The sequence below is a fragment of the Sceloporus undulatus genome, chromosome 3, assembly GCF_019175285.1.
Source record: "Sceloporus undulatus isolate JIND9_A2432 ecotype Alabama chromosome 3, SceUnd_v1.1, whole genome shotgun sequence".
Lineage (NCBI taxonomy): Eukaryota > Metazoa > Chordata > Lepidosauria > Squamata > Phrynosomatidae > Sceloporus > Sceloporus undulatus.
In genome coordinates, this window is record NC_056524.1 from 173,798,455 (window position 1) to 173,819,027 (window position 20,573).

At 41.3% G+C, this 20,573-nt stretch overlaps 1 protein-coding gene across 1 annotated transcript in view; it reads left to right on the forward strand.

The window, feature by feature from the left end:
- OIT3 (oncoprotein induced transcript 3) overlaps window positions 1-20,573 on the forward strand; it is a 47,882-nt gene that overhangs the window by 20,456 nt on the left and 6,853 nt on the right. The window contains exons 5-7 of the mRNA XM_042456683.1: window positions 3,080-3,202; window positions 10,310-10,470; window positions 12,717-13,132. Coding sequence (XP_042312617.1) covers window positions 3,080-3,202; window positions 10,310-10,470; window positions 12,717-13,132 — 700 coding nt within the window. The remainder of the gene's footprint in view (window positions 1-3,079; window positions 3,203-10,309; window positions 10,471-12,716; window positions 13,133-20,573) is intronic.

The window sequence follows — 20,573 nt, forward strand, 5'->3', positions numbered from 1 at the left end:
TCTTTCCCCATGACTGCTGGAAATGAAATGGCTTTTTGAAGCAAAAATGTATTATTAACCTTGTTGCAATCCAAAGTATTTTGGGGTGGTGTGGGCAACGCCCACTAGCTTTTCAGAAGACCTGCCTTTTGAAAACTACTGTAATGCATTTTGGAAATGACTTAGTTCCTGGAAATGTCCATATGCCCTGCATGCTCCTTCCCTGGGATGTTCTGTTAGCAAACAATTCATTTGGATTTCTTACTGCTAGTTGTTGTCCCAGTGGCTTGTGAGCTTTTGATTATTACCCAACAATTCTCACAAGTAAATTTGCACAGATTTTCCCTTGGGTGTTCCTGCATAGCCACAGCCCAGCATTCTTTCCAAAGAGGCCTGCAATTCACCAAAATGTAGGAAAATCAGGATCAAATAACTTGCTAACAGTATATATGGATGTTGTACCTGCATTGCAGATATAATGCAGTTTCACACTGTTTTAACTGCCATGATTCAATGCAATGGAATTGTGGAATCTGTAGTTTTGGAAGATATTTAGCCTGCTTGGTTAGTGAACTCTGCTGCCACAATGAACTACAAATCCCAGAATTCAATAGCATTGAGCCATGGCAATTATAGCAGTGTCAAACTGCATTATTTCTGCAGCGCAGATTCATCCACATGTCTTCTTTCTAATGGTAAGCGATGGTTAGGAACAGAAGGTTGAAATTCCTACATCATGTGCGAGTTGTAAATGGCATTCATATTCTGGATCTTACTTTGTTGTTGTTGTTGTTGTGTGCCTTCAAGTTGTTTCCAACTTATGATGATCCTAAGGCCACCCTTAGGAGAGTCATCCTTGGCCACCACATATTTATAGTGGAAGATGTGTAGCTGCCTCTCCTTGTTCTTGGAGATTATATATATACAGTATAGAAATGACTGATGAACCCATATGTTGGTCACCTCTGCCTAACAAAGCCAACCTACTATGAGATCTTCAATTGCTGTTACAAGGTTATGGAATGTGGAATTTTGATGGAGGAAACTGGTGTTGTACTTGTCAACCATGGAGAAGAATCGCTTGTATAATCCTTTGTTCTTCTTCACATTTGAAGGAAGGATTAAGATCATGCTGCACTGGAAGGGCTGTGAAAGCCTGAAGCACCTTCCTGCCTCCCTAATATTAGTACAGCATATAAGAAAAAGAGAGAGATTACTAAAAATATAAATAATAAGAATGTATGTTTGGTTGGTTGGTTGCTTCCTGGGTATAAAGTATGATCATATTCTATCGAGAGCGAAACTAGACATGATGTTAAATTCTTTTTTGTAGTGAACAGAAAAATGTTAAAACTGCAAGTAACATCAGTCGGAATGGCTGTTAATTTTCAGAAAGCAGCAGTTGCAGAGAAGAAGATATAAAATCTTTTCATCTTTATGACAGTCCTGAAAATGCCTCATTTAAAAGTGATGAGGGGTTTTTTCCTAATGCCGGGAGCAGCTTCTGAGAAGGGATTTTCCTAAAGATTCAAGCAAGGTTTAAAAGTTCCAGAGCCCTGATCCACTTAGTTCTCAGGCCAACCTAACGTCAAAATAAATCATCATGTGATTCTATTTCATTTTGACAGACCTTCGAGCCTTGAGTGGCCTGGGACCTGAACAGATCTGGACCATGGAAATGGTACACAGAAGATGAAAGATTAAATGTCCCTTCCTTGCCAGCTGCAATCCAGTAATGATCAGCTTTTCTATCTGATGCTCTCCGCAGTTTTTAAAAGTTGCACATTCACTGCAATCATGTTCAGCCTGGCCCTGAACTAGAGTGATTATGCAAACAACACTTGCAAAAATTGCCTGTTTCACACAGATTGTTTGTTCATGCAGCTACTTTGTGTGGGATTGCTATCAGACGGTGTCTGGTGGATAGACCAATAGTTCTTGAAACTGCATCCAGTTAACATTTATCAATCATATTCGGATTTCTGTTTAATCTAGCATATGTTTGCTATTTCCTTTGATCAGTGTCTGACCTTTGGAGCAAATTGACCAGTTTGATTCACTTTGATTGTCTTGATTTTGGTACAAAAGGGCATTATTACCTCTTCTACTTTATAGATACTTTTAAACCTTAGTAACAGGTACTATTTTTCACTGAGAGTATAGCTCTCTAGAGGTTTTATAGAGCAATATACAACTTGCATTGCCTGTTTCATATTTACTGATGTGCCATATGGTGTATGTCCCATTTTTGGGAAAGACATGACTCACTTTGCTTGCAGCCACCTCAACATCCATTATACACTATCCATGGGGTGGGGGGGTTGGTTGGTTCCAGGACACCACACGGATAAAAAAAAAATGTGGATGCTCAGGTCAGTATTTAAAATTTAAATGTATCTGTGATTGATGGTAACCAGACTGAGAAGCAGTCTCAGGGCAGTTAAGGAGGCTTGGGCGGGAAGCGCCAGGCATCTTCAGGGTTTTTTTTTTCTACTGCATGGTTTGTAACGTCTTGCCTGATGAAGAAGCTAGCATATATTGTGCATTTTGGTTGTTCCAATAAAGGTATCATTGTTTGGATATCCTGGGTTAACTGAGGTAGGAGCAGCAAATGCCAGAATCTCTGAGGTTGAGTTTGCTGATGCTGATTTTTATTCCCTCACTCTCCCACCCTGTGTCCCATTGAAATCAATCCCAGCCAGGGGTTAACTAAGGCAGGTAGGAGCAGCAAGTGCCCGAACCTCAGAGACTGGGTTTGCCGTTGCTGCCTTACACTCCCTGGCTGCTTTTGCCTGTCTCAAATAACTTCTGCTTGGGATTGATTTCAGTGAGACATGAGGAAGGGAAATGTTTTGGGAGATTGGGGAGAATTGGATGGCTGAATACAATAGCTGAAAATGGGATCTTCTGGCAGGCTTTGTGGACCACAAAAATGGAAGCCCAGAAGCTGCATGTGAGCAGCTGATCTAAAAAGACAGATCTAAAGGAATGGACCATAAACAGAAACCAGAGTGCTCCTTTCCATCAGCCATGTTGGTCTTTATTGGATCATTTACTACTGGATTGAGCAAAGCATTTGATGTGTCTACTTCTCCCACAGAGAATGAAGGGTGTCACAAGAACAATGGAGGCTGCAGCCATACTTGCATCACAGTGAAAAACAGCTACCAGTGTGAGTGTCCACGGGGCCTGGTTTTGTCAGAAGACAGGCACACCTGCCAAGGTAACATGACAAGGATCTCTAGTGACAAGCAATACTTTGTTGTTGGTCCAGGGTAAGACTACTGTGAAGCAAATGCATTGTTTTCCTACCCTACAAGAATAGCAAGGTGTTTACCCCTCCCATTGGATATGCAGTTTCATAACTATGGTAATATCTAGAGTTGGGCATATTTCAGGCTCATGACGGCCTGCAAAAACTACAGTTATACACTCAGCCCTCCATATGTGTGAGGATTAGGGGCACAAGACCCCAGTGAATGTGGAAAAAATGCAAATAACTCCGATCCCTGCATGGAAGCTAGTTCAAGGACAGGTGAGCAGGGGAAAAGGACCAGGTGTGCACACACTCCTCTTCCCCCCCCCCCGTCCTCCAGTCCCTGTAACTTGCTCCCCACCTCTTTCCAGGGCAGATTGGTGCTTGCCTTGCCCAGGCACCTATCCACCTGGCAAAGGGGAGGGGGGAATGCATCCATCCTTCCATGCCCTTTTCCCAGGTGGATGGGTGCCTGGGCAAGGCAGGCACCCATCTGCACAAGAAAGGGGTTTGGAGGGATGATGAATCTATCCCCTCCCCTTGTCCGGGTGGATCAGTACCTAGGGAAGCAGCAATCTGACCAGAAAAAGGGCAGGGTTGGCGCACAGACCCTTCCCAGCTTCTCCCTCCTGGGCTTTTCTCCCTGAGGAAGAGGAGTGCGCCCATAGTGGTCTTGATCTCGTGAATAATTAAAATTGTAAGTGTCAAAGTCGTGAACATGAAGGGCCTAGTACACACACCAGAATCATGCTGACTGGAGGACATGCAGAGACCTAAATACAACTAAGAGAAATGCTAATGTGTTTCCTGATTGCCTCCTCCCTCAGTTCTTTGCATTTCCGTTGGAAGTAATCAGTAACTGCGCCATCTGCCCCAACTCACGATGATGTTCCTATACACCCTTCCTGCCCAATTGTTAAGCTAAAATAACTGAAATAGAGCTAAAGCCGCCAGCCATTCTGGACCTTTTTGTCCGTCCCCAAATATAATGCAATGCACTGCCCAGGGTATGAAATGGTCTAAAAATCTGACCCAGCCCTAGCCACTACCTCTGTGTAACCCTCAGACTCTCTCTGAGCCACTCTAAGCCTTGCAAATCCCTAGACTGTGGTGGACACAGCACTGCATTTTCCATGGACTTCTCTTCAGGACCAGTAATTATTGCCTTCTTTAACTCCCAGCTTCTCTCTATCCAACCTTCCACATCTTTGTTTCCGATAGCCATGTATGATTCTTAAGGTTGCCTAATGTTCTTGTATGTGTGTGTGTGTGTGCACCCTTACACATTTCTAAATAAAACACTTTATTTACTGAAACTGGAGTACTCACTGCAGTTCTTTCCCATATACATAGGTGAAAAGTTTCCTGCAGTTACCCTCCTCTCATGGCCTCCTTTGAGCTATAATTTCCCTGAATTTCAAGAAGGTACTGACATCAACGTCATCCACCTTTTAGGCTAACAAACAGCATTTTGAAGATGAGTTTCCTTAAAGCTGAAGACACTCTTTTTTCTATATATCAACTGTTTCTTCTAGCTCAACAATGCAAAGAGGAAACCCACTAGGGAACCCTAACTATCCTTTTCTGTCTCTCGCCCTCTAGTGATACAGTTACTTGTGCAAGTACGGTTGTGCACTTCTCACTTTTAACACTTTACCTCCAAGCCACCAGTTGGGTGAGCAAGCTTATTACTCCATACTAAATATTCTGCTGTCACAGAAAAGCAATTCAGCTGTCAGTGAAGAAGACTACTGCAAGTGAATCACTTGTCAGGTTCATCCTGCAACAGTGTTAAGCTGTTAAACAGTGCAAGGTTAAGCCACAGATGTCCTATAGTACAGTCACACAGGACTCTGTGCTCTGGCATCCCGTGAGTACTGCTGTAGTTTACAGCAGCATCAGGAAATCCAGTACCAGTGAGCTCTGAGCCCTGGGATTTTGCCTAGACTTGGTGCAATAGGAGGATGAGGCCTGCAGCTGCAAGCTTAATTTGAATATCTAGTGGATTGGACATAATCAAACATTTTTTTTCAGAAGGGCCAAGCATTGCTTTTTATTAAGCAAATCAAATGTATGGCCACTCACAGATGGATTTATGGGGGTATAAAGTTGCTTACCCTTTTTCCAGCTCCATAAATCTATCTTTTAATTAATTCTAATTAGGCACATGGTGCTAAAATAGTTAAGAATGACTGCAGTTATGCAGAGCAGTTTGCTTGTATCATATTAATACTTCCTCCAGTCTTGCTGTAAATTGCTAATAAACATTAATGCTCCAGCTGTACTCAGGATATCATGTTAAATGATCAGTTGCTACCTAGGAATAATTTACTTTTTAGAAGACACTATTAAGATACGCACATTTTTGCAACAGTAGATATCAGCACAGCATCCCTCCCCCCCAAAAAAGGCAATGGTGAGACATCTATGTTAGTAACTGCCTGAAAAGCAAATGTGAAAAATAGAGTGGAGAAATGCAGTGCCCACAAAGCAAGTAGCAATAATAAATGGGCATAAGTGGGATAATAGAAATAAGAAGAGTGTAATAGGATGATAAAATAATGAAAAGAGAATTAAGTTGAGGAGATAGGATTCAATGGATTTATGGTGTCCACAGGCCTTATGTTAATTGCAGCTCTAGCAGAACTTGGAAAAAAAATTACTCTTAGGACTATTTTCCAGTATCCCCCAGACAGCATGACCTCTGCGTTCTGTCAGAGGGTCGTGTGGGCACAGCATGTTGGTCCTAAATCCAAGTATCCATGCCTCCTCAGCCCACCATAAACTGAGAGAATAGGAGCAACCTGCAACCTGTGAAAAAGGAAAGGTTTATTATTAAGTATCTGTGCATTTTCTTAACTTAAAACAAGGTCCAAGACCATTTGCTCCTGAGACAAAAGGATAAGATGTCTCCCCATTCTATAACTGGAGGCTTCACTGAAAAAGTAGATGAACCTTACTTACTTCAGTGTTGACAATGAAATGGGGTCCACCAACATACCTGAGGGCACCAAGCTGCTTTAGTGAGCAAAGAAGCCATGTGGCATACATAGCTCTGTCTTCCAAGAGAGAGAAAAGGCCAGGGGCTCAGGAGGAACAATGCGGGGAGGGGGAATGGCTGCTTATGCCACTTAGCAGAAACTGCTGCCATAGAGTCAATCTGTTGGAAGATTTTTGCATTCTCTTTCCTACTCCTTAGATAGATAGGGATTTCCTGCATGCAACCCCCCTCATTCAAACTAACCATGTGATTTAGGTCACTTCCCCTTTGGGACTGACATTCTCTCAAAAATTTTCTCATGAACTGTTGGTTTTCCATCTTCTTCCTCCCTCAACTTTCTTAGGAAAGATAATGAGATAAAGATTTCTTTTTACCTGAACTATTCACTAGCTAGATTAGCATATAGCCTTTATGTATATATAGATCAAGTCCATTAGTAAACTTTTGTTTGAACTACAAGCTACTTGTATTGTTTTGAAGCCAGGCTGAGTTCTTAGGGTAGTATAGGCACGGTACAGACCACCCCAAAGGGCAAAATGCCGCTTTTCTGTGGCCCAGAAAGGGGGTGTCCTTGGGGCTTCATGCCCCCAGACACCTCAACAGCCACAGCCATGGGAGAAAGGGGCTATGCAGCCATTTGGTTGCCGTGGGAATAATGCACATGCCCAAAAGGAGTTGCCTAGAGTAGCTCCTTCTTTGCAGTGCTGCAACTAGGAAGTGGCGTCGTTATGACGCCATTTCCTGTGCGTGACATATAGTTGCTGTGTAGTGCTGCCGGCGTCATGGTGGGCTCCATGTGGACAGGAGGCCACTATGAGGACGGTGCAATCACATGCTAGGGTTAGGAACTGTGTAGTTGGTTCACGGTCCCTAACCCTAGTATCACTGCCAGAACAGCACTTAGTGTACCGCGCCATAGTTAGACAAGAGCACAGTTTTGCTACTCTGCTGATTTAAAGCTAGACTCTAACAGGCTTGTCTTTGATATTTTTGATATTTAAATATTTTTGCTTCCTTACTAAAGGCTGAAGCCTTAGGAAACTTAAATTACCCTATACAACCCCACCTCAGAAACACAGGTCTGTTGCTGTAATGTCTATGTTGGCCCTTGCACCTTGGCAAGAGAAGACATGCCAAGACAAATAAATTCTGTGTTATGTTTTTTTTTTCCTTTTTAAAAAAATGCTTGTAAGGGAAAATACATATTTTCTGTTGCTGTCTCACTTCATTAACGCAAGTCAGGCTCCAAAACTGAGATCCAAGCAGTAGAAAAGCAGTGGGTATACTCATTTATCAAAGAGTTCATCAAGCAACTTAATAAACATCCTAAATCATGACTGGGAGATGATCAATTGGTCTATGCAAAGTTATCTGTCTGCCAGGCATTATTGGAAATGGTTTCCAAATTGCACCTCGGAGGCTCAGAATGTAACGTTTATCTTCTTCTTGTCATTCCCTCCCCCAACTGGGTTTGCACTTTGCACTTTGGTGTGCTATCTATGGATTTCTTCTCTCACTTGCATATTTTACCAGAGCAGGAGTTGCAAGATAACCCTGGTTTTTCATTTTCTTCTTTCTGTCAAAACTGCACCCTTGGTGGAGTCAGAAGGGAGACACACTTCCAGGAATATTACTTGTGTGCGTGTCTGTGTGGGTACATCAGCATATTGTTTTCCTGGCCAAAACTATTCCCCAGAGTGGGCAGATGGTTTTGAAACAGATTTCAAGCTTGAACAATAATATTTTATATGAAGGAGAGAATGAAAAAATATGCCCCAAGGTGCCCATTTTATCTTGGATTCCAAGAAATCAAGAATCAGTGTATCAAAATGTGGATATAGGCAACACCTGTTTTCACTAAGGAAATTAATGTTGCTTAATGTTGCATTGTTAACAGAATCCATAAATCCACACCTTTCCTCCCTGAAAATAATTTAATGTCTGCTGATTCCTCAAGCTCAAAAATTAGCTATCAGTAAAACAGTCAAGAGTATGTTTCAGAGAATTCCTGAAATATGACCAGTAACGCTGCCCTATTACCCCACCCCACTGAAATGCTTCTTTATAGAATAATGATGACAACATAGAAACCCAGTAGTGAATTTCTAATGTGGTACATGTGTGAATTTTCTGTTGATGCCTCTATGGTTGCCTTATAGTAGAAATGAGAAATGTATCATCCCCTCCCACAGCCACCAAAGAAATTTTTGGGGTGAAGGATGAGGCACCTTGGATGAAGGGGCAATACATACAGGCACTTTGCACTGATCTGTGGATAGAGTTAAGGTGCAGCAGCTACATGCTGCACCACTCCCAGGGTGCCATTTTGCCACGCACCACTCTGCATGACGCACGCCATCATGGTGTCACAAGAGGTACAATCAATCCCTGACTATGTATATTCAGATTCTCAGCCTACATCAAAATCTTGTTTGTGTAGGGGAGATCTGGAGGACATACCCTCTATTGCACTGGAGCATATACAACCACTACAGTAACAACAACAACATCATATCATTCACAGTCTTCCAAGTGTTACCAGTTGGAGTTTTGGACTTTCAGTGATAGAGCTGGATAATGTGGCACTTTCCAAGCCATGTCATTGTTTGCAGATTTGCTATTGTGATCCTATCTATGGCAATTTCAGTCAGATGTTTTGTCATTTGGAAATGCTCCTATGACTACTGGAATCACAGTTATTTTCTTTTCCCAGAGGCACTGTGTATCAATATTTCATCATCTTTTACCTCTTTTTGATTTTGATTCTGTCTCCCAGATTTGTCACACTTATACACCAAGCTTTCTTCTCCTTGTCTAGCATATTATGCTCCTATATGTTTGTCAATGTGAATCTTAAAGTCTTAAAGGATTCTGCAAGGATTTTTACACCACCCTTTTCAACAACTTTTTAAGACTTTTATTCCCATCTTCACAGATAGTAAATCATGGCTGGAATTCATAACAGTTATGAATGCATAACAGAGAGTTGCATATACACAACTGATTTGTATTCATGATTGCTATACATTTAGTTGTGTAGGGAATACATAAGCCCCCAAATTATGACTTACCAACAACAGCTGCTGTGAGCTGCAGAGGTCTGTTCTTCTGTTGATCAGTACATGACAAACTGGCATTTCCACCCTCTTCCTATGAGTGATCTCTGATGGAAAGATTAATTGTAGCAGAGATACTGCATCTGACTGTCACATCAGAGATCACTCGCAGGAGGGGTGGGGAAACATCAGTTTCCTGCATCATTATTAACAGGAGAACAGTCCTCCATTATTTGCAGTGGCTGCTGCCCAGTAAATCAGGGTTGCAGAGGTTGGGCTGTTATTTAAGTAACTAAAGAGTGCATGTAGAAATCTAGCCCATATTTTTTGCTCACTAAAAGTGCAAAGGATTTTTGACAGTGACATTTTGAATAAAATGACACTGCGGCTTGCTCTGTTCAAGTTGTTTTGTTTTGTTTTTATTTTCTAAATTTAAGTAGATGATAAAACAGTGTCACTAACAACAACAACAAATCATCATCATCATCATCCATGACAATGAAGTTTAGGTAGGACCTTAATCACCAGGATGCATAAAGGTAGCCCATATTTTCCTAAGCTATAGAGACCAGGACATCACTACCTCTAAGTATCTAGCCATTTGCAGGAGATTTTTGGTCAGTAAGAGTCCGTGGTATATAGAAGATTCGAATTTTAAAACAACAAGAACTGCAACCCACTGTATTACTGAATCATCATAAAAGTGCCAATGCCATACCTGGATCTTATAAATACAACTTCAGCACAGCCAAGCTGGCATCCTGAGGGGTGGGAATGCCACAGCACAGAAGACAGGCAACTCTTTGGGGGATAAAAGGAGCTGAATTTAAAGCAGAAAATAATAATCGCCTTATACAAGCAGGCAGATCAAAGCAAGGTTTCCACAGGGCAATCTGAACATGTTTCAGGAAGCTTTTACTGTAAGTGATACAGGCATGAAAGGAGGGCAAAGCTACCTCCTCTATCTTTCCTCACAAGGCTATGCATTTCCTTTAACTAGTTTTTTCTTTCTTACAGTCCCAGTCTTATGCAAATCCACCTCCATAGAAGTCAACATCCCAAAGGATCTGGTTGGAGGCATGGACCTGTCACTCATTAATGGTTCCTGCAAAGGAGTATCCAATGGCACGCATGTCAACATTATCTTCTCCCTGAAATCTTGTGGTACCACTATAAGTGTATGTAGCTGTAACAATAGCATGCCTTACTGCTTGCAAGGGTTTGTCTCTATCTAAAGAGTGTCATATTTATAACCTTGTCCTATATGTGTGCTTCTGATAAAAGTCAGAAGATGTCCAAGCATACACTGACACTACAATGTATTTTATACTGGTCTATATCAAAGCCTTTCCCAAAGAATCCTGACAGTGAGGATTTCTAACTTTGTTCTTCTTCTTCTTCTTTTTAAGTAATAGCCTCATAACTGCATTCAAAGCACACTCAGAAAATTTAGATAAACAATGATACTTACTGCTACTATCATATTTTAAAAAATGAATTTGGAACGGTAAAAGTTGAAAATGCCGTCCCTCCCAGATTGACTGCTAAGATCATTTCTCAGCTCCACCACCACGCATTACTGATCACTCTATAGCTATTTCATTCCCCTTTCAGTGTTTTGTTTAGCTCTGTTCTCACTTATCCTACCCTCCAAAATCCTGCTAGGTTCTAAGGAAAACAAGTCAATAGGAAGAAAGATGGAAGCCCAGTTCAGGCCAAGGTCAAGTTTCTCATTCTCAAAAGGCAAACATCAAGGGAAAGTGTTTTGCTTGAGACAATCGCCACACTACACTGTTGCAGTGCTATTATTCCACTTTAACTGCTATGGCTGCCTCCTATGGAATCCTGGGATTTGCGGTTTAGAGAGGGGCATTTAGAAATCTCAGCCAGAGAGCTCTTAACTCTTAGATATAAGGTATTGTCTTGTACTTTTGGTGTCTTACAAGAATGGTCAATAGGAGCCTAAATGGTGTAGTGTTCTGGGTGCTGAATTAGCACTCAGGAGGCAAACATTCAAATCCCTGCTCAGCCATGGAAACCCAGAGGATGGCCTTCGGAAAGCCATATTCTCTCAGTTTCAGAGGAAGATAATGAGAACAGGCGCCCCCCCCCTTTTTTTTTTTTCTGATCAAGAAAACCTTATGAATCTTTGCATTAGGGTAACCAAAATCTGAAGCAATTTGAAGACACACCAAATGTGCTATTATAAATTTAACATACTGCAAGACTCTCTGTTGGGATTTTTTACCCTTTGTAAAAGACTGGTATAGTCTGTGGTATCCTTCTGGGTTGTCTGGCCAATATAGGACCTGAGGACATTACTTTTTAGTGATTCTGGTCTTTCCTGGCTGACTATCCTGAGAGTGTGGTGTTGGGAGACTGTTATTCAACTTTTGGGCCATTAGCCTGTGGGGTTCCCTGTGCTCTTTAACAAATGCATGAAGCCACTGGGAGAGGTCACCCAGAGTTGTGGAGCTGGGTGTCATCAGTATGCTGATATACCAAGCTCTACCTCTCCTTTATAAATAATGCCAGCAGGGACGTAGCTAGGATTTTAGGAAAAGGGGGGGGGTCCAGACTAAGTGCCACCATTATAATGGGGCTTGGGTGCGGCGGTACAGCAGCACACACCATTCATTTTTCTAATGGAAGGGGGGGTCCGGACCCCAAGAACCCTCCCCCCTTGGCTACATCCCTGATGCCAAAAAGGCTGTGGGAATCCTCAATTGTTTGGATGTGCACGAATAGACTTGAGACTTAATCCAGACAAAATGGAAGTGCTGTTGGTCAGTAGAAAAACCAACCTAGTGTTTTTTAACGGTTTTAAAATTGGATTTTAGGGCAGTTTTTAGATTGTTTTTAGGGGTATTTAAAGAGTATTTTAATGTGCTTTTAAAAGTTTTTTTTAAAAATCTTTGTATTGCTTTAATTATTTTCATTTGTTCATTACCCCAGGAGCTCTTGTGGGAAAGTGATACAGAAATACTAGGAATGAATGAAACAGTGCTTCGATAGCTATTGACTAACTGCTGACCAAAAAACAAAACAAAATCTGAATACTGAAATATAGGATAAGTCTTCCTTTCTCATTAATTATAATTTATTCTGGCTTTGCAGGTCATGGGGTGAGATCAAGATTCTATCAAGGTTACTAAAGACCTACCCACTGCAAATCTTATTAATCTATCCAGAGATTTCAGTGGGTACTGTCAATTTATTTTCAATAAAATCTTTGCAAATATATGGACTAAGAACTTTTTGTTTCAACAGCAAAATTCCTAAGGAACAGAATCCTGTTTGTCCTTTTTCTGCATTGCTGTAGGTTCTCACACAAGTCTCTTTAGAACAAAGTTATTTTTGATGTTTTTTTCCCTTTTCTCTATTCACTTGACTTCACCATATTTTCCTTTCTCTCTGGTTACAGATAGCCAATGACAAAATCGTTGCCTCAAATATGGTGACTGGCTTGCCAAAGCAGACCCCTGGCAGTAACGGTGACATTATTGTCCGCACTGGCAAGCTGTTGATTCCTGTAACTTGTGAATTCCCTCGCCACTACACCATCTCAGAGGGCTACATCCCAAACATTAAGAACTCACCACTGGAGATCATGGGCCACAACCAGGGTGTCTTCCCATTTACTCTTGAGATATTCAAAGACAACGGGTTTCATGAATCCTACCGGGACACTCTCCCCACCCTTAAACTCCGAGATTCCTTGTATTTTGGGATTGAGCCTTTGGTGCATGTGAGTGGTTTGGAGACACTGGTGGAGAGTTGTTTTGCAACGCCAACATCCAAAGCTGATGAAGTCCTGAAGTACTACTTAATTCAAGATGGGCAAGTGTTGTTGCATTTCTTCTCATTGATCTGACATTCAAAGCCCAACACTGTTCTTTTGTCTAGGACAAGTTGAAGCAAAGCATTGGAGGGTACAGAAAGTGCCAACTGTTTCCTGAGGCCCAATGGCTCTTGGCAGGAAGGGAAAGGATAGGTTGCCAGTCAGAAAACGCGCCAGCTGTCATGACTACCCAGGCAAAACTACTCACTTCATAAAAAAGGAACCAGAGGGAGCCATTGAGCAAGCAAATGGATGACTTACAACAGCATTTGCAGGGGGCATTCTCCTTGTTATTATAATGGTTGATAATTAATTTGCTGTCTGTAGTTAAGGCCATGCACTCTTCTGTGTAGGCCAGCTGGTGATCCACAATTCAAACGTATTTAACCAATTAGTTAGAACTGCAATCTTTAGTGGATGGTTTACTTGCTTGAGGCCAGAAATGAAGCACAGAACCTTTGTCCTTGCATAATATTTCTTTGTGGAATAAGCCCCGTTGGCTGGAGTTGTGAATAGCTATATTGAACTGCTTGCAGACCTCATCCTCATTATCTTCAGTGTCTATCTCACATATAACATTTCACCCTGGAGATCATCCCCATCATAGGCATTGCCAAGGCCCAAGTTGCTTAGGAGAGCGAAAAAGGAGATGGCTGTGGCTAGGACATCATATGTCATGAGGCATATGAATAGGAGCTTTCCTGCCTCTTTTATCCTGTAGAGGGCATCTAGGCACTGCAAAATAGGGGCTAGGTGTGGTGGAATAGACTTCAATATGCATTGGGTTGCCAATGTCACACAATTAGACTTTCTACCATGAAAACTATATTTGTCAAAACTTGCAAATGCCTAACAGAGATAGCCTTAACAAATGTAGGCTACAATCCTTTACAAACTTACCTGTGAGTAATTAGATAAGTACGGTAGATGTGTTTAGGACTGAACTGTGAATGGATCAGACTTTTTTCGTAAGACTAAAACCAGAACAATTTTATATCCAAGCAATTCACTACAAATGAGGGTGGGCTAGGAAGCTAGGGAATCACAAAAATGACTTTGGAGGACCTTGTGTGGCTCTCAGTCTTCATGTTTGCCACTCTTACGTTAGCTGGACCAGTACACCTATTAGAGACATCAAACTTTCAATTAGATATGAAATCATATTGCCCACTAGGGTTTGGTGAACTTTCTGCTTTGGCCAACTATTAGTAACTGCAATTGGAATTGAAATTAAAAAAAAAAAAAAAGGGGGGGGGGGTTGTCAGTCAACTGGCAAGCCACAACCTTGAGTTATTTTGGGAGATGGATTTCACAAAAGTAAGGGATGGACATACATTAGGCGCGGTGGCCTACAAATTCCACACGCCTGTTCAGAAGCTTATCATGAAAGGGAACACTGTCAGTATATAATTCTAGTCCCAACTGATTTATTTCATTTTTACTCATTCCATCATTCCTCCTGGAGTGGTCCAGCTGTTTGGATACCACAAAATCAGTTTGCAAGCTCTGAGACAGCAACAGTATAAGAGATTTACAGGGTGACAAAGTGAGACAGACATTAAATCAATTCAGATAGGTGGTGAAAGGAAAGAAGAGATTTAAAATGAAGAGATGATGCCCCCAAATAGCCTATTGCCAATAAGAGATAAGGAGTACTCTGATATGCAAATATCATATATTAATGTATGCATGACAGTAATCTTAGAGGGAAGCCCCAAAATTGCATCTGCCTCATCCCACATAAAACCATTAGGTAGCCCTGTTCTTTTTACTACCTTTCTGTGTCTTACATACTACACTAGGATGTTCTGAATAGGCAGCAACTTACACCCCGTAATTAACATGAATGTCTGGCTATGGTTTGGGATGTGTGGGAGGAAGATTACTGTATTTGTTTCTTGACCTGCTCCAGGCCTCCACTGCGCGTTTAGCCATTTCACAGCTGGATTGGGGCTCAAACACTGGAGCTGTATGGCCTGAAACAGCCATAAATAGCACATATGTTTGACATAGGTTCAGAGGAGATTTGAGAATCTGGTGTTTTTGCATGTTGGCTGCAAACCCCCATGCTGTGTTTCAGTATATATTTTTGTATAGTGGCAAGAATCTGGGGTATGTAACTCAAAACAGCTTTTATCCAACATAGATGTTGGTATAGTTTTCAAGAGGAGATTGAGGTGCGTGTGTGTGTGTGTTCAAAGTTAAAAAACCAAGTATAATCCAGAGTCGTCTAGTGTTGATAGCATTTCAGCCAGGGACTTGGAAGATCCAGGTTCAGTTCCCTACTGAGTCAAGAAACTCAATGATGATGTTGTATCAGTCACACTCTCTCCACCTGATCTACCTTGCCATATTGTGCGAAAATAAAGCAGGGAGCATCTAAGTCTTCATAACTGCTTGGGGGGGAAGTGGCATAACTAACAATAAATAGTCATAACTAACAAATAAATAATCAACACCTTAGATTAGAGGTTACATGTAATGAGTTACCTTGAGAATTAGTTACTTTTCCAGTAACCATGGCCTCATTCTCACTACCTTTTAAACCGGATCATGGTTTGGTTTGAACTGATTTAAACAACCATGGTTCCCACTTAATCCGGATCGCTGCAGTGATTCCAAAAGGGGGCCCATGCTCTAGACCCATTTAACCTGCATCTTTTTGATGCTGTTTTTTTCCCCTGCTTCTTTTTCAATAAATCGATTCCACGCAAGTGTGACTCACAAGCGGATCATAATCGATTCAAATTTCCCCTTTGGCCAGCTGGAACCAATTCATTTCGAATCAGTTCATGTATGAATGGGAACCATAAGTAGGTTATTTTGATTCAATTCCATGACAGAAAATGTGATTGGAGCAAATGTAGTGGGAACCATGATCCAATGTCAAGTTGATCCATCGATTTAGATCGGAGACCGATTTAACTGTCAGTGGGAATGAGGTCCAGGGTTTTGTTTGTTTGCTTGTTTGTTTGTTTTGCCTGTAATGGCTGGGGCCACTGCTTTCCAGTGTAAAGGGATCCAGGTGAGCACCAGAACTTGTTTCTGCCAAAAGGCAGATATTTGGGGAGCAGTGGTGTCACGGGGCGTTCCGCACCCTTCCTAGTAAAGCCTCTACAGGATAGTCCAGGCAAAAGAGTCCAATCACAACTAAATGATGATCATGGGAGATCAAATATCATTGTCCTGTATTGTTCCTGTATTAATATTAACAGCAAGGTACTAGCAATGAGTTACTTTTTTAGCAGTTAGTTACTTTTTGGAATGCAGTAAGAGTAACAAGTGTTACCAAACACCTGTTGGGTGATAAGTATAAAAGGTAGCATGACTAGTGCCATAACAGTCTAATTCTGTTCCAGGTGCCTGAATAACTGCTTGTTTTTCCCATTTAAAAGTCAGACCATGTCTTGAAGAGTTTGTTGTTACTGTGTTCCTTCCAGTAATTTCTGACTTATGTCAAACCTAAAGTGAACATGTCATGAGGTTTTCTTGGCAAGATTTGTTCAAAGGAAGTTTGATGTTGCCTCTGAGACTAAGAGCATGTGACTTGCCCAATGTATTTTAACCCATGGCCGCAGTCTTGTGGCACCTTAAACACTAGCAAATTTATTGTGACATAAACTCCAGATAACAGAAGAACATCCTTCACAGCAATATATATTTTCCCCTGCCTAGGTGTATCTGCAACAGCAACAGACTTTGTTTCTAGGTAGGTGTGTTTTGTTTGAAAATGATATACACCTAAGGATGGGGGGGGGAATAGTTAAGTACTAATGCATGAACCCCTTTCTTCCCTCTCATGTCTTGGATAAACAATTCATAAGCTGTTTATTCCAAAAGTCCAAGTATTAAGGACAATTATGTCCAGGAGAAGAGCACAGAAGTCCATGTGACTTTTGCCTTCCCTTTTCCACTTTACTACATTTTATAATATTCAAAGTCCACATTCCTGAGATTAGATTGTTGGAGAGAAATGTCCTAGGCTGTGTTACAATTCACCACAAAACCAGATGTTTTTCTCTTTGAAAAGACTAGTTGCTGAAAAATAACAAAATCTTTCCATTAATCTCCAATTGCAGCATTTTTATGTCTTTTGCATCTTATGTTTTTAAAGGGTTTTTTTTAGGGGGGATAGGGTTTTGCAATGCTCACTCTACTTTATTTAAATCAGACCCACTTATTTAAATTCTGGTTTAAATTGAATGAGAACCAGAGACCTTACATTGTTCACTGAGATTGAAATGATTTTTTTTCTTTAAAAAATGATTTCTTGAATCATTCATCTGTTGATATAATAAATTCCAAACCCCCATAAATACAATCTCAGGTTCAAAATCAGCAATAATAGATAAGAAAGAGGCAGAAATAGCTGTTGGGAGAGTGTTAGACTGAAGATCAAAAGGCCCCTGGTTGAATCCCAAATTTCAGAAACTGATGTTTTCTTCCAGATTTTTTGAGATCCAACATGGTGTTGTGGTTTGAACATTGGACTAAGGGGATTATCACATGGAGGCACTTACATGGGCAAAACCTTGCAGAACTGTTTCAGAAGCACGAAGGTGGGATCATCCGTTGCGCTTCTCAAACATAATTGAGGCTTCCCATTTTCTTTCCATCGATGAAGTGTTCGTGGAGAAGCCATTTTATTAATAACAGGATATCCCGTTATTCAAAAAATGGCTTCTCTGTGAACATTTCATCGACGGAAGGAAAGTGGGAAGCCTCAATTATGTTTTAGAAGTGTGACTGACGATCCCACCTTCGCGCTTCTGAAACAGTTCTGCAACGTTTCGCCCACATAAGTGCCTTTGTGTGATAATCACAAGACTCTGGAGATCAGAGTTCGATTCTCTGCTCTACCATGGAACCCCCTGGGTGACCTTGGATGATTCACACATTTTCAGCTCCAGAAAACCCCATGACAGGAACACCCTTAGGGTCACCGTAAGTCAGAAAGGACTTGAAGGCACACAACAGCAACAAAGATAAGAGAACCAAATACGCCTGCACAAGGATGTTGATTTCCAAAGCAGGCAGTGTAATTGTTTGCAAGCAGATTTTTTCCTGGTTTTTGAAAGAATGATAACAGGCTGTCCCAGCCTATATGTCACCTCTAATGTCCAGTGGTGTCGTGGTGAATTTTGAAGCACAAGATTTCACCAGGACAGCCTCTATATTAAAATTTTCAGTAGTATTGTTATTATGTAATTGTGCATTTTGTAATTATGCAATTATAGCTTCCTATTTTTTTTAATTTAAAAAAACCACCAATCATGAAGCAGGAGGCAGAGCAAACTGGATGGTGTAAATGCTACTGCTTTATTTCAAGTGTGAGATAGCAAACACAAGAAGTAACAGCACTGATGTGCAAATGGAATGAAGGTGGGAAAGAGTGCACTCTCATTCTGCTATCTTTCTGAGAATAGGAGAAGTGATAAGCACCAACATCTCAAGGCATTGACAGTGTAAGCAAGTAAAACCCCTTTTTGTTCCAGCAGGCCTTTGAGAATGGCTTTTTTCATGGGAATCAAGCCTTGCATAATGTGCTAGAATTTTAGTTGTTGTTTTTGACATTGTTTTGATTTGTCTTAACTGGTTTTAAATTTTATGATATGGTTTAATTGCTTTTTAACTTTAAGATGCTGACAATTTTTAACTGTTTGTTTTAACTGTTGTAAGCCACCTTGCATTCCAAATTGGGCAAAGGGTGAGATGATGACGATGATGAAGATGATGGTGGTGATAATGATGATGTTGTGCTTGGCTGGAATTCACTGTTGCAGTTACAGATGTGTAATATAGAGAACCAGTGTGGAGTGCTGATTTGAGCATTGGACTAGGACCTTGGAGATTAGGTTACAGTTTCTCTCTTGGCCATGGAAACACACTGGCTGGCCTTGGTGAGTCACACTCTCTCAGCCTCAAAAAGCCCTGTGATTCATCCCCCTTAGGGTCACCATAAATTGGAAAGGACTTGAAGCCACACAACAACAATCTAGAGTATCTCATTTGTAGCTGATTTGTATTTACAGTCCCTACGTATTCATGATCATAAAAGCCCCCAATCCTGCTTTACCAGGCATTACTCAGGAGATCTGTGCTCTTATTGACTCAGATGCAGCATACTGATGTTTCCATTCCCTTCCTGCCAATGGTCTCTCCACAGGGATCCTGTTTCTGATTCTTGCATAGAGATTACTGGTGTGAGGAGTTGGAAATGTCAATACACTGTACTTTACTTGACAGGAGAAGAGACCCCCATTGTTTGCAGTGGCTGCTGCCTGGATTGGGAGTGGGTGGACCAAGAGACATGACGTACTAAAGGTGTTTCCAGACTCATTGAAAGTCCTAGATTTTGTTCCTGTTCTTTCCAATCTTATACAGGGATAAAAATAAACTGACTTGTGGAGATGGTTGTACTGGGAGCTGACAGAAAATATTTTGGGGCCTCACTCACACTACGTTTTGAACCGGTTTGGAAAACAGTTTAAAAGGGGGTAGTTCACACTTGTGTCAGTTTTTACCGACCCGAATTCAGGGGGCAGCAACACAAATCCCCCTTAACCCAGTTCTTTTGAAACTGAGGCATTTACCATGCTTTTTTTCCCCAAAAGAACTGGGTTATTTTAGGAAGCCACCAATGGGAACACACTACCAATCCAATTTGGGGCACCCATGAGGGAGGGGCAATGGGAAGAGGACGGGCAGAGGGGTGGAACACACTTATCCTACAGGTCTTGGCAAACCACCATTGTTTTTCACCTTTTGGTGCTCGCGGTTTCATGGCTGAAGATACTGACTCTTTAAATCCTGTGAATTTAAATTTCCTGTGCTGTCAAGTTGTCCCTTTAAATCACCATGCAGCTGTTTTCTGCTTCTGCCGGTGAATTGGTTCCCTTTTCTCTGTTGGCCAGAGGTTGAGAAAGTTGAGGAGGGGGTTCCTTGGGGGGGCATGGTGCGGCGTAATTTTTTTTTAAAAAAATACTTTGACGTTTTCTATGCACCATTGCATTTGCATGGATTCGCCAGGGGGTTCGTGGGTGGCATGAGGGATTCTTCCTTGGCATGCATGGATTCATAGGTGCCATGGGGGATTCTTCCTTGCCATAGATGGATTTGACAGTGCCATGGAGGATTCTTTCCTGCCATGCATGGATTTTGCGTAACAATGCTTTAAAAATGTGCGATTGCTGTTTATTGTTGACAAGAACTGTGATATGTCACAGAGATGAAGATGCACGTCACTTGATGACAGTTTTTTAAAAAAATACCAGCTATGATAGCCATTTTGAATCAGTTCCAAATTAAATGTGAATGTGAAATGGGTTAAATTACCACGGAGAGCTTCAATTGAGGCAAGTATGGTCTGAGCATTTATTCTGTATCAAATAGATGGAGCAATTTGAACCAATCCAGCATAAAAACGTAAGTGTGAATGAG